The 13,796-nt window shown below is 47.0% G+C and overlaps 7 protein-coding genes across 7 annotated transcripts; 4 read left to right on the top strand and 3 right to left on the bottom strand.

Moving 5' to 3' along the window:
• Positions 1 to 960: 960 nt before the first annotated feature.
• P153DRAFT_280995 (uncharacterized protein) lies at positions 961 to 1,523 on the bottom strand (the record flags this gene model as incomplete). The annotated part of the gene is made up of 2 exons (XM_033663114.1): positions 961 to 1,260; positions 1,347 to 1,523. Coding segments are annotated over 2 exons (477 nt in total), but the record flags the coding sequence as incomplete, so codon positions are not given.
• A 1,176-nt stretch (positions 1,524 to 2,699) lies between these two features.
• On the top strand, positions 2,700 to 3,766 carry P153DRAFT_362918 (uncharacterized protein). The gene is made up of 2 exons (XM_033667252.1): positions 2,700 to 3,329; positions 3,390 to 3,766. The coding sequence occupies exons 1-2, from the start codon at positions 2,754 to 2,756 to the stop codon at positions 3,576 to 3,578; spliced, it is 765 nt and encodes a 254-aa protein (XP_033528265.1). The 5' UTR covers positions 2,700 to 2,753; the 3' UTR covers positions 3,579 to 3,766.
• Positions 3,767 to 3,966: 200 nt separating this feature from the next.
• P153DRAFT_353109 (uncharacterized protein) lies at positions 3,967 to 5,313 on the top strand (the record flags this gene model as incomplete). Its single annotated transcript, XM_033666416.1, has 1 exon — positions 3,967 to 5,313. One exon carries the CDS (start codon positions 3,967 to 3,969, stop codon positions 5,311 to 5,313), a length of 1,347 nt encoding a protein of 448 aa, XP_033528264.1.
• Positions 5,314 to 6,164: 851 nt separating this feature from the next.
• P153DRAFT_381047 (phosphotransferase enzyme family protein) lies at positions 6,165 to 8,108 on the top strand (the record flags this gene model as incomplete). The annotated part of the gene is made up of 4 exons (XM_033670008.1): positions 6,165 to 6,324; positions 6,383 to 6,681; positions 6,732 to 7,116; positions 7,171 to 8,108. 4 exons carry the CDS (start codon positions 6,165 to 6,167, stop codon positions 8,106 to 8,108), a joined length of 1,782 nt encoding a protein of 593 aa, XP_033528263.1.
• Positions 8,109 to 9,079: 971 nt separating this feature from the next.
• On the bottom strand, positions 9,080 to 9,840 carry P153DRAFT_419717 (uncharacterized protein; the record flags this gene model as incomplete). The annotated part of the gene is made up of 4 exons (XM_033672202.1): positions 9,080 to 9,234; positions 9,285 to 9,369; positions 9,424 to 9,562; positions 9,611 to 9,840. 4 exons carry the CDS (start codon positions 9,838 to 9,840, stop codon positions 9,203 to 9,205), a joined length of 486 nt encoding a protein of 161 aa, XP_033528262.1. The 3' UTR covers positions 9,080 to 9,202.
• A 434-nt stretch (positions 9,841 to 10,274) lies between these two features.
• P153DRAFT_381046 (kinase-like protein) lies at positions 10,275 to 11,591 on the top strand (the record flags this gene model as incomplete). Its single annotated transcript, XM_033670007.1, has 1 exon — positions 10,275 to 11,591. The coding sequence occupies one exon, from the start codon at positions 10,275 to 10,277 to the stop codon at positions 11,589 to 11,591; it is 1,317 nt and encodes a 438-aa protein (XP_033528261.1).
• A 587-nt stretch (positions 11,592 to 12,178) lies between these two features.
• P153DRAFT_259667 (HET-domain-containing protein) lies at positions 12,179 to 13,189 on the bottom strand (the record flags this gene model as incomplete). Its single annotated transcript, XM_033662818.1, has 2 exons — positions 12,179 to 12,646; positions 12,710 to 13,189. Coding segments are annotated over 2 exons (948 nt in total), but the record flags the coding sequence as incomplete, so codon positions are not given.
• Positions 13,190 to 13,796: the final 607 nt, after the last annotated feature.

Below are 13,796 nucleotides of genomic sequence, written 5' to 3'. Positions count from 1 at the left end.
TTTGTCATTACTTTTGTTTAGCTGTGTCAAGCTGTGTTATTCCTTATTATGCCTTGTTAGGCTACCTAAACCTGTGTTACGATGTTGAAATCTTTGTTGCTGCCTTTAGCTAATTGTATCACTGCCTGTTCCGCTGCTATAAATCTTTTTACTTCTTACTTCAGCAATTCTTACGCTGTCACAGCCCTTGTAACTGCTTATCACGCAATACCACTCCAAGGGGGTAAGAGATACAGATGCAAACATGGACTACTAAATACACTTCTCGAATGCAGTTATATGGCTCTGTATGTGAAAAAAACGATAACACCGACTCAAAGTACGCCATGATTTCCAGGAGGCGTAGTGGGAAGGTGTTACACGAAAAACAGCGAAAGCAAAACCAGAGTAGAGAAAACAGTTTGTTGCTCACAATTTAATCCATCCGTGACATCTTTGTCGCAGCCTAGCACAGTACTGCTTGAACTCCTCCAGGACCTCCGGTGTTTGTGCATGGGGAGGTAGCAGTCTCCTCATTTAATATACTTATTCTTTTTCACTTAAGACGGAGAACATCAACAGCAGAGTACCGCCCTCTGATCATCTCGAACGGCTAAATCAACCTAAGTGCATTATCTGGAGTCCTTGAGGTGATACAATGATCCCATGACAATGACGCCTACGTAGTGTCTGCCTGTCTTCCACATTACATTGGTCAAGCCTTCGCAAAACAACTACGATCATGAATTATTAATTACCCAAGATCTACGATTATGCACCAACATACAATCATGCAAGCATATAGCGATGTTGTGATGATCATAGGATTCGACGCTATACATAGCACAAATCTAAGAAGAAGATGTCTCGATGGCATTTTCAGGGTGATTAGTCTACGCGTATAAGTTATCTTCGCGATGACGAGTATGCCTTATCAGGTCAAGTAAGTACAGACTCAAACACCCGCAAGTCGACAGCCTATCAAAACTTCAATCCCTGCTCTGCAACGATTGAGACGTCAAATACTGTTCCATTCAAAGAGGTCTCGCCGCCAACACTAAAATTCACCACGCCAAAGCCTTCCTCACAATGACATTTTTCAGGCGCCCAAATCTCAAGCAGGCAAGCAAAATATCCATCAGTCTTGGACTGTCCAGAACACGCCATCAGAGCCGACATTTGCATTTTGCTGCGTTCGAATGACGAAAACTGTGACAAGCGATCAATTCTTGTGCACGACCTCAACAAGAAGCTGGATACTTGAATTGTACATCCCAACCGCTGATATTGTTTCCTGTAAGAGTCTCAACATTGGCGGACTACGTGCTGTTCTTTGGGTCATCCAGCTACCAGTCTATGGTCTGAACGCAAAAAGTGTCGTTGGGTAAGTGATTTTGGTAGGCGCAAGGAAGCATCATGGCGGCACAAGCGTCGTTTAAAACGGTCTCTAACTGAGGACCAACGTAGAAGCCTATGATCTTATCGGAGTCGGTATTGCATGTGATCTGGACATCTACTGCAGACTGCAAGATAGAGCCGCTATCGTTGAACTATTGCTGTTTTGGGTCGAGTAGTGCCGCAAGAGTCACCGATAAAAGCGTGGTGAGCAGAGCAAACATATACATGCTGTGTTTCCTTGACTCTGAAAGCAGGCGTTTTGGGTGCTGTATGTCTCAGTTTGACGCGTGGGTTTGGATACTATTGGGAAAAGGCAGTGAGGTTGTGGAGAATGCCAGTTTGAGTAATGATTTATGTTGATTACATACATGTCATTCTGAATGAGATACTCGGGTTACTGATACGTAGGAGACAACAAAACGAAAGACAAATTTTGATTAGCTACGCAATGCGAAGGAGAAATATAGATCATCATCAAATTGTGGAACAAACTTTGGAAATTGATATCCTCAACTTATTCATTCGCCCGGCATGTCCAGCGAGTTCTACGTCAGAAAGTCAGTTCTTGCAAAGTGGAACTAAATCCGTGACTTGGAAACTCTCACCGCAACGCTGAAAGGAGTGAAACAAAAAGCACTGGAGCTGCCTCGGGTAGACAAATCGTCTTGTCCAACAATGGGGAGATGTGTTGACGAAGACCTACCAGTTTTGTCACGATATTCTGACAGGCAAAAAGGTCTCAGGTGAAGCATAGCATGAAACAGAAATGTTTATTCTCCAACTATTGTGCTCAACCTAAGCCTGCAAGTATATAGATGAAGTTAAGAGGCCTAGAACGTGCAGTGGTTGGTCTATCGAAAGTATACTTCGATGATCAGCAAGCGATCCGTCCCATCCACGATCCAGGATACGTGATGACTTCGTCGTCTCGTCATAGGTACGACTTCTCACTTTGCAGCCACGAATATGAACATACTATCGAACTGTACAGGAGCTGTGGCTCAACATCTGCAGCAAATAAGTTTGTCGGCATCAGTGTTGCCATAGTATTCTCTCGTGGAAGCGAGTCAAAGTCAACGACGATAGATACGAAAAACAGGTCTCAGCATGAGCCTGTCTTTCCGTACTACAAAACGGCATCGTCGATGAGCTTACTAACTGCATGCGGAGTGCGGCTCACAAGTCAATCCACCTCGACGCAGTCAGCTTACACACAGCCCCCGAGGTAACCCAGTTTAACACATCTAACCACTTCCTATTTCAATGTCATAAAGCATGCGTTCGTAACTCGCCATATTCTCATCCCCAGCAAAGCAGACATTGTCTTCCTCGTTGCCGTCCATCTCATCCTCGCGAATCATTACGTCTTCAAAAACATGACTGAAAAGCCATGGGCTGATAAACCCTTCTCTCTAATTCCTATTCCCGGCACACCTGGCGCTCGATCAAGTGCCAATGCGGGTATCCTCGCCGTCGCCATTGAAATGGCAAACGTTCACTGCGTGCTTGTCAGGGGGCTCAATTCCATCTACGTCCAGGCACCCCATGTCATACAATCGACCGATATCGCAGATTTCATGCTCTACATCAAAGCTTGGGGAGACAGTGTGCATCACCATCATTCGTGCGAGGAAACGATGTTCTTCCCGCTAGTTGAAGCACTGGCTCGAGAAGCAGGGGTAGTAGGAGCTATGGACACGAACCTTGAGCAACATCATCTCTTCGACCAAAAGTTACAGGATACGATAGCATACGTAGAAGAGGTTCACTTAGGAAGAAGTGAATACTCCAGTGCAGGATTGCTTGCGTTAATCGACAGCTTTGCACCCGCCCTGACACAGCATCTGCATGATGAGATCGACTCCTTGCTCAATCTGGAAGATTGTGACGGCGAGAAAATGAAGAAGGCCATGGTAGAGACAGCTGAGGTGGCTCTCAAAGATGCTGATTCTGTGAGTTGATCACCTCAGTTCGGCATTGTATGCGGCTGAAGACTAATCTTGTGTTTACAGAACCTCGTAGTACCCTTATTCCTCGGTTGCATCGACAAAACGTACCCTGGCGGGGAGAACTTCCCTCCTGTACCGTTCTTCGTGCCGTACTTGAATGCATACTGGTTTTCGCGGAAGCATCAACGGATCTGGCGGTTTAATCCTAGCGATCATTGGGGAAATCCAAGGGCACTACAGTTTCTTTTATGAACTCGATATCTTGTCATGCGAGGTTCTCTTGGAAATGGGTTCATACTACTTGTATCACACCTCTTAGAGCACTAGACAATCATTTGACGTTTTCGAGATTGAAGGCTCTTTCACCACGCATTGTCAACTAATGCCCATCTCCCCCACGACTTACCCATACAACTTCAATATATTCGTCCACAATGTCACTACATCCTTTGCGCAGAATGCCTCTATACACAACAACAATCACTCACATCTTCCTCAACTCTTCACTCCTAATCTCGAGTCTGCAAGGTATAACCAATTCGCCCCTTTCTACCCACTGCTTCTGCACAACCTGCAAACCACACACTCGCGCACAGATATAGACAATCGTACTACAGGACAAGGCTCACACCGTTACATAATGACGTATCAACCCACTCAAGACCAAACGACCACAAACATAATACCCCAGGGCAGTGCGCGCAGCCATCGCATCATGCAAGAAGTAACCTCCACAATTGACGACTACTTAAAGTGGATAGAAGATGGACATGGATCGCGACCAGCCTCTTCAGGGACAGTTTTTGTCGACTGGGATGGATATGGGAAGCCTGTTGTTTCGTCGCGCAATGCCGCGCGGCGTGTACAACGACACCAGCCGCAACAATTCCAACATGTATATCCGCAAAATACACAACATGAACATCTGCAGCCTGGCCGTCCACGTCCATGTCAACGAATTCAGCCAAATCAGCCACAACCTCGGTCACAATATCAAAAGGCACGTATACGCACACCTATTCCTCAAAACTCTGTTACTCGAGATCTCACAGCAGAAAAGAAAGCAGTCTTAAAATCCCACAGACAAGCGACTATCCACGTGCAAAGCGTGGACTCATTTCAAGATCGGAACGACTCTGCAATCTCTCAAGACTTACGTCTCGAGACGACTCCAACCACAAAACCTTCATGCCCGTTTCCCCCTCCAGAGAATCTCGACCACTACGGCAAAAAGCCACTCCCCCGCCTACCGCCGCCAAAACATCAGGAACGTTACACTCAAAAACCGCTCCCTGCCCTCCCTATCTATCCTCAGAAACATACACAAGAGTATCACTGTGCACCGCTCAGAATCAACAAACCACTCCCACGTACTCCTTCCCCGCCCCCCGCTCCCCCAAAAGATCCAATATGGAAAGCCCTTCCTCCAGCACCCCCAGGCGTTACAGCTGCTCCGCGTTCCATACTACGCGAGGGACAAACCTCGTGGACGCGCCTCCCGTCCATTCGCCCTCACTCGCCATTGTTTCCTCCGGATGCACCCCTATTCTCCAACTTGGGAACACAAAGAGAGAAAAGACTAGAAGAAACAAAAGAGAAAGAAGAAGTACGGAAGCTGGAGCCAGGAGATCTGCACATCTCGTACCACGCGGCCCCGCACCATTCCATGGCCAGCTACGTCGCCGGCCACGATTCCAGCAAGACAATGTCTTTCACGTACGACGGCTCGATTATACAGGTTCAGCGGGCAGAGAGCTTGTACGCTGAGTCTTATGACATAGATGTCGAGACCTATGATGTGCGGCAGCCATTGCTCTGCCGTGACGTGAAGGGTGAGGCTCAGCATGTGACAGAAGGGCGCAAGTCCGACACACGGAAAAGGGATCGCATATTGCGGTTTGTGGAGAGAGTTATGGCGACACTGTGCTCGAGGGGAATCGTTGAGCGGTTAAGGGGGGAGAGGAGACGGGCCGCCCTTAGAACATAAGAAAAGCCGGTATGAAAATTTCCCTGAAAGTCAGATCTGAAACGAACTATGCAGCGTTACAATCTTGTTATAGACTTATGAAATCTGACCTGCGTGACCTATAACCGCTAATTAATTTGACTGAGTATTGCCCAGAATCAGCCGTCTCAACAGGTTGCGCAGACTGACCTATCTAGCCTCAAATATAGTCGTACCTGGTTCAAGACTTAGTGCAATCCCAAACATTGTTGGAACACATTATATATATTACATGCGCATTTACCATTAGGTTTATATAAGCATATAATCCAGAGTGTACCATGAGGGTGTGATACACTACAAAATTAAAGTTTGAGGACATATATCACATTCAAACATTCATGTTACTAGCAATCAAACGAATCTCACCTAGATAAACCTTCTTCTTAGTTAAGTAAAGATCCTTCCTAACATATTTAGCTTTTGATAGTGATGTATCCACAGTTATTGAACCTAGTACTTAGGCTGTGCTGACATACGTCTTCTGGTCACAGAATATTCACTGGCTTTAGCAAAAGCTAAAAAACACATAGTATGAACTGCTAAAATTGTTTATTTAAAAGAGGTAATTACACGGAAGAGCTATAACCTGTGCTCTAACAGCAAATACTTCGAACGACACAGATAAGCGCAACCCGTAATTCCCCTCAAAATCTACGCTGATGATGGCCGATCAATACGGACAGTCATTCACACGCATGCACAAATCCTAGTCTCGTATTGCTCGCTTGCCGAAACGACCCCACTTATATCTATCGAACGTCAACCTCCTTGCCTCAACTACCGCTGAGGCCAAGTTGGTAACCCGCCGTTCTTCTCATGGATCGATTACCATGAAAGGTATCTACAGATCTGTCCTGAGCGGCCACGTATCGGCCTCTTTATCTGGTCGTTCTTATTTGTCAACATCAACAAGTGTCCTAAACAGATTCACTGTACAACTGATACCCAATGGACGACATTGGAGTTCACAAGCTGATGCAACTGTGAGAGGTAAGGACATCAAATTGTCGATGTTGCGAACCCAAACATTCTAACCAGCCTTTTTTAGATCTAAGGCATGATCTAGATGCCCTCAATCAATTCACTTCAGGGCGATGGCTTTGGGGGGAACGAGAACAGCTTGCGGCGCGTTACATCAAATTCGACTTACAGAAGCTCTGCCAACTTGCCACCAGTTCAGTTGGCTCGGATTCTTGTGCGAAAGTCATGAAGATTTCTGAGGGTCAATACAATAAAGTTTTATCGTTGACCACGGATGACGGGATAGAGGTTATCGCGAAACTGCCAAACCCTAACGCCGGGCGACCCCACTTCACCACGGCGAGTGAGGTGGCCACCATGAACTTCGTATGGGATCAAATTCCCATCAACCTGCGTCTCTTCACTAACATTGCTAGCTGAGAAGTGCTGATCTCCCGATTCCTAAGATCTATGCGTGGAACTCTAGACTAGTAGACAATCCTGTTGGAGCCGAATACATCATCATGGAAAAGCAACCTGGTATCATGTTGGACGATGTGTGGGATGGTATGGAGGGTTCTCAAAAGGCACAAACTCTGAAGCAGGTCATTGAGATCGAGAAAAAGCTTGCTTCGATCAAATTCACCAAAATTGGGAGTTTGTATTATAAGCAAGACCTGCCTCAATCTGACAGCACTACCCCGCTGTACATTGATGGAGACGGTAACACAGTACACAGCGCCGAATTCGAGATTGGACCGACCAACCATCGATCCTTCTTTGATTTTGGAAAAGGTGTATTAGATATCGATCGTGGACCCTGTAAGTTCCCATTCTAACTTTCCAAGTCCATGCGATATTGATCTAATGGCTTAGGGTCTACACTCGAGGAGTACGTCGCCGCGGTTGCGTATAGAGAGATCGCCTGTGCTGAGAAAGGACTCAAATACCCTAGAATGCCCGAAGGACTCTTTTACGGACCAAGACAATACCAACCTCGTACGTCGACAAAGATGTCCGCTCTGACCAACTATTTGAAGGTAGCTGCAGATGTCCTACCAGAGGAAGAAGTAACCCATGCCGCTGTTCTTTGGCATGGCGATTTGCATGCGCAGAATATCTTTGTCGACCCAGAAAACCCGGCTCGAATCATTGGAATCATTGACTGGCAAACCACCAGCGCATCCCCGCTTTTCTTGCAAGTTACCCGCCCTGGCTTTCTGGATTTCAATGGCCCAATCCCAGGGGATCTGGGCAAGGTCAGCCTCCCCGAAAACTTCGATACATTGCCTCCGGATGAACAACACAAAGCAAAGGCATTGCAACAAGCTCAGACACTCCACAATCTCTACATGGCCCTATGTTATCAACAAAACCCTCAAGTGTTCCTGGCCATGCAACAGAAAGACAGTCTACGTCACCAGGTTACCGTTGTGCCAGGCACGGTTCTAATGGACTACGAGCCGTACCTCAATCACCTCTTGAGGGATGTCGAGAAAGAATGGCCAAAGATCGTGGGTGAAGGATCCGACGGGCATCCCTTGAAGCCGTGCCCACTCCACTTTTCGGCCGCCGAGGTTGAGCAGCAGGAAAAGGATGAGGAGCTGTGGGCTCAAGGGGTCGAGCTGATGGACGACTTTATCGCTAACGTAGGAGGGTTCAAACACTGGGATGGCAGGGTCAGTAATGAGGATTATGAGACTATAAGAGAACAATTGGCTAGTGGCATTGAGCAATTTTTGGATCGCGAAGCTAGAAGTGCGGAAGAGCGGGATGCATGGCTGAAGGCATTGCCGTTCGTCGATCACGAGTAAGTAGATTGTAAACTGTAAGCTATGGTCATGTAAGATTGTAACCATTTCACGATGGTCAGTATACCTACTAGACGGCATAGACGGGCTCTGAGCGATCCAGAGTCGTGTTATTAAGCTGCAATTCACTATAACGTCCATGCTGATAATGGCCGATCGACGTAGAAAGTCATTCACCCGTCACTAATGTTCTGCCAAAGCCTGCAAGGTGCGCAGCTAAACTACGCTATTCGTCCAATAGCCCTTCACATCTGCTACATCAAAGCGTCGACACACGACTCAAAAGCGTATCTGGAATGTAAAGTACCCTGGTATGGAATCGATGACCCGCCCACGAGACATCCGAGGATGGCAAACTGAGCATCTCCAAGCCACAAGACCACCATACAGAACCTTCTCACCCGTGTGACCAACATTGAGAGCTTGATAAGTGAGCTGGACAATATGAAAACGCGCGCAGTTTCCAGCCGGCTCGACCTTCCTGTTCATTGCACCAATGCCAACCGTTCCAATCTGGATATATGTGCCAGTCACTGCCTTGAATAATACACACGACCAGGGGACGCTGATAGTGAAATTTCTTGTCTAATTTTCAATGAAAAGTATCCAATTCGGATACATTTACGGCGCGTGAATCCATCGAACGATTATCCGTCGTCTGCCCCGGGTTCAGCCACATCTGGCTCCAGAGACAAAACTCTAGCCTCTGTAGTGTATACACGCACGAGTATCCCGACACTTCGTCGTTGTTTCGGAATATGAAGTGCTCGTGGCAGCTGGTAGTGTTGGTTATCTCTGGAAGCCCCTGGATGTCGAAGTTTGGTCTCCCTGGCTGCTCCGAATGTGCCTGGAGTTCCTGATCTTCTATATAGCAACACCGCGCATCTCTTCCGTGACTAGCATCTCCGTAATGGAACGCAAGCGTACCAGAAAATTTGTGTAGACTTATGGTGGAAGTTGGAAGGGTTTAAGAGGTCAATAATAGCTCTGTTTCTAGTTGCCTCTTATGATATCATAGTTCATGCTAGGTAAAAGAATCTGCTGATAGAGCACTAAACACAAAGCCACAAGCTACTTGTGACATCAGGTATGCGAACTTAACAACTAGTTTTGTAGTGTACTTTTCTTTCTGCTCACACATTATTTGAGATCCAGCACTAGTTTAGACGAACTACTTACCCAAATGATATCCACCTCGTTCTGTAGTCGCCGTAGTACAGAACAGAATGCAAGCCATTGTAACAGGATCCCCTTTGCCCAGATTCTAAGCCGTTTCCACGGGACTCAGGTGCTTGTCTTCTTCCTTTATGTCGCGAACTAAGTTCTGTCGTCCTTCAGTCCACTCCAGTTTTTCTGCACCTTCACTCGCCACGTGGTACAGACCAAGTACTCCGATTTCCTGGGTTATATTCCGAAACTCGTTAAGTAGTGTTTCTGGTGGTGTTTTCGTACGCCGGCTCGTAAATTCGTAGGGAACTCCAGACGGAAGCCAGCATTCAGCATACTAAGTTCCAGTTTCTGAGACGCCCACTGGCTGCGAGATATCGTCTTTGTCCAGCATGATTTCGCCTTCTACTAATGTGCAGTGTGTATGGACGAGACAAACGCCGAAAGCGTTGCCATGTTTTGATAGTAGCCTTGTTAGATTGGAGAACACCTGTTCCCGGTTCATAAAACGATCTTTTGCTTCTAAAAGTGTGGGCAAAGAATTGTAGGATTTCCAAATGTTGTCCATTCTTTTTGGACTAGTGCGGGGTCGCGGACCTCTGAAGCTTGAGACCTCACCCAAATGCATGAATAATGGCCTTGCGCCAATTAGACCAATGCTGGCTATCGATAGCAGGTATGATCTAGGAAGTGCGGCAACATTTTGATTCGTCACACCGTAAAACTCCTACTCTTTAGATTGTCGCTAGCAGGGGAGATGTGAGGCTCAGCACGGGTACTAAGCCTATGAAGGTATGATGGCCGACTGTTGAGGTAGCAACTTCTGAACTATTGGGCGCAAGCGTGTCTTGTCGTCGACGATCATCAGGCCTGTTACCGACGTCAATTCATCACATGTGTAGTGGAAGCGCTGGCCCTACACCACTTGTGCTGAGTCTGTCCCACCCAAGATAGACCGTGTATGATCCACGCCTTCTCTACATTACGTGCATTACATCTAGCATGGGTTCTAAAGAGGTCCAAACGTATGCTGGAGACATGGATTTCCGTATCTCAGAAAACTCACTTCCGCCGACCTGGGACTTCGACAAAAATGATTCTTTCATCTACTCGCGTACAGATAGTTGCCGTGTTTATCATAGTGGTCTCCGGATCTATGACGATGGCCGAGAATGTCGTCCTGATGGGACCACACAATTTCCACCAGAGGGCTGCCGAATTCGGTATTATGCTACAGAAGAAGATGTCCCATATACGAAGTCTGCCTTGGAGAACGAATTAGGACAGGGTGCGTATGGTAAAGTCGACGTCGTGGAGGCGACCCATGGGCAGAAGTCACAAGATAGTCGCAAATTTGCTCGCAAAGAGTTTCACCATAGAGGCACGTTCGATTCATCCAGCAAGTCCGCAGCACAACAAAATCTGGAAAGAGAGATCGATATATACAACAAATTGGAAAAAGAACAACCGACGCAGCACAGGGTCAAGATTGTTGATGCGTACACAGTTGGCATGAAGCGCTTCTTCTTGATTATGCACCCCGTTGCGGAAGGCAGAACGCTCCAGAATAAGCTTTACGACTTTGCGTTCGACAGAGAAAATAGAACTGCGGATGAAATTGCAATGCTTCGTCGCGCGATTGGCTGTCTCACTGTGGCCATCGCGAGGTTACACGATAAGGGATTCCGCCATCGGGATCTACATCCTGGGAACATACTATTACACGGGGGCGAAATTCTAGTATGTGACTTCGGAGCCTCTTTACATACACAATATAAACAACGAAGCACGACCTCAACCGATTTTCCACCGAAAATGGAGCGATATGCAGCACCGGAGGTGATATCTTCGCTAGGAAAGCGAAACAAGATGGCAGACGTGTTCTCCCTGGGTGCAATTCTGTTCGAGATTGTGTTTGCTATATGGGGCCGTGAGGAACTCGATGAGAGCTTCAGAGATGGTGGTTACCGGTATGAGGCTCGGATAGATGAAGTTGAAAAAATGTGCGATCCCAGCTCTGGTGGCTCGGGCATGTTATGGGACATAGCGCAGATGTTACAACGCAATCAGCAGAATCGCCCTCTGGCGAAAACTGTGGCCTCTCGGATTTTAAATAGACTGGAGTCTGATAAAGATCCGTTGATGTGTTCTGATTGCGAAGGATGGCTCAGGGAAAGCGGTGAGCCACAAAAGTTACGTGACGAAGTCCAGGAAATAATGGAAAGAGTCAGAAAACAAACAGAACTTCAGGAAAGAAGGGAAAAGCGTCAAGCCCTCAAGAATCTTTCTGTGAAAAGAACTCGGTCCTTTGGAAATTGATCTCTACGTTCTCCTCTCTAAGACTTTCCTGAGGCGATTCTAGCAAGGCCTATTTGAGCTATGAACTGAGCGCGGGCGTAAACGAAAACAGTCGCTGCACTGACACGATAGTTAAATCAGAATTCATGCCATGTTCAATATATCGAAAGCTCTTCCCACTTCGCTTCTGCAAATAGTGCAGCCTCATAAACGCAAGCTATCCCGACCCTCTCATATCTAGAACCGCAGTGAGTTTGAAGTATCATGAAGATGTCTCGTCGGGCATTTGTCTGGCTATGAACCCTGGATCGTAACAAGAGACAATGATATCGACCTGACGCTACGCTACCGCGATCAAATTGCCCGGTACAGGAAATCTGTTTATCGGAGTATGTGAGCCTAAAAGATGGTGGGTTGGACTGCTCTGAAATATCGTCGATATCGATAGCAGCCTCGACAGTTGGCCCGTAAAGAATGATGTAGGCTGGTTTCACAGCCGACACGAAAGGAAGTCCAGTCCATTTCACTGAAAAGTCCATCAGCTTGCAAAAGTCTTGCACGCGTACGTAACGGTCGGTCTGACGAGCCCTCCTAGTGAGTTGCCAAATATCAAATTCGATATGAGAGGGACACGAGAGCCAGGACCACGATGGAAGACTAGCTGATCCGATCTCAGGAGCAGACTCCAGTGAGATCTGACCCGTTCTGATCCACAGCAGATCCTGGATAATGGAGCGCTTCCAGAGTCCCAGAATCGAGACATCTCCAGTGATCTCTTCGTACTTTCCGACAATTCCAGACAGTGCAGGTAAACGGTCCTTCCAATAGCTGAACTTCCGTTCGGAGAAGTTTACCATCCAACTTCTCCACATGCCGTCTTGTTCGAGCGTCGCCGGAGATTGGTACATTCTCGGAACACCACGAGTGTCAGACACATGACTACCAAAATGAACCCCAGTCTCTGTTCTATAAGCTTCACTGCACTCCCAGTGCATTTCATCACTCATACACGAGATGATACGGTGGGGCAGGAGTTGTTCTTGAAGTACCCAGCCTCGGGAGCTTAGGACCGTATGCTTGGTGAAATGTCGAGTATCTCCGGGTTGTATCCTTACAAGAAGCTCGGGACCTTCCTCCACTTGAGCCAAGTGAAAGGTCTGGACGAAGGAACTCTTGACTGGAAAACAACCACTTTCGCTTCCAGGTGAGTCAGACGCTGCGATGTTGAGAATGCTTCCTGAATATATATCCTTGATCTTTGCAGCTTCCTGTTCCCATTCCTTTGCATCGTCTTGAACAATGCATAAGGCATCTATCCATATGAAGCGAACGCCTAATGCTTGCGTGATGAGAATGGCATCATCAAATGTACGGGGAATGATCTGAGGAGGAATTTGGTCGCTGAATGACTGTAAATTTGACAGAAGCGTACGTATAGATACATTAGTACCCCAGCAATGGCTAAGAGTAGTGTATTGTTGATTTTGGCCCGAGAGCTGCTTGCCGAGAACGAGTCTAGGAGGACTACCATTTCCCCCAACTTCGATCAAGCGATGTGGAGTTTGCTTGGCCTGAGGCGTACATTGATTGCCATGGTTCGAAGTGCAGTGATCTGACCATTTTTTGATGGCTGTCATCTTATCTTCCATAGAGGCTGAAGAGGCCCACGGAGCACGTCGGCCTGTTGCTGCTGCCTTGGATATTAACTCAGTCGAGATTTTGCATCTTGCGATCACCTACAATTGGACGCACACGTTGTAATGGAGAAGGTATGGACACTCGTGACCTCTCCCGCAGCAACTGACTGACGAACCGATAACTCGAGAAGCGCCCATCTTACTTCTTCCGTAGAGTCATTCGGCTCTTTGAGCCTTACACTGAGTGCAGCATTGTTTAGGGAATGAGGCTCAAGCTCCTCCGCGTCCAGGTGGGATTGAACGTATGTACAGAGAGAACAGCGTTCGAGCTGTTGCCTGAAGGATGATACGGTCGCGTAGAATGGTCGCGTAGTGTGCCCTTCATGATTGATAGGGACAATTTTCGAGCAATATTGGCATAAAGTCGCTTCTTCTGATATCATTATTATCTTGAATCTTGTACAATCAGAGAAAGAGAGAGTGTACATTTGCTTTAGTCAACGAAAAGACTAGCTAATGCTAGTTGTGCCTTCAACTTGACCGGAATATTGACTGGTCGTGTCTAAAAATAAAAGCATATGTAGACCGG

Source organism: Dothidotthia symphoricarpi (genome assembly GCF_010015815.1).
Source record: "Dothidotthia symphoricarpi CBS 119687 unplaced genomic scaffold P153scaffold_2, whole genome shotgun sequence".
NCBI lineage: Eukaryota > Fungi > Ascomycota > Dothideomycetes > Pleosporales > Dothidotthiaceae > Dothidotthia > Dothidotthia symphoricarpi.
This window is presented reverse-complemented; position numbering and strand designations above follow the sequence as displayed.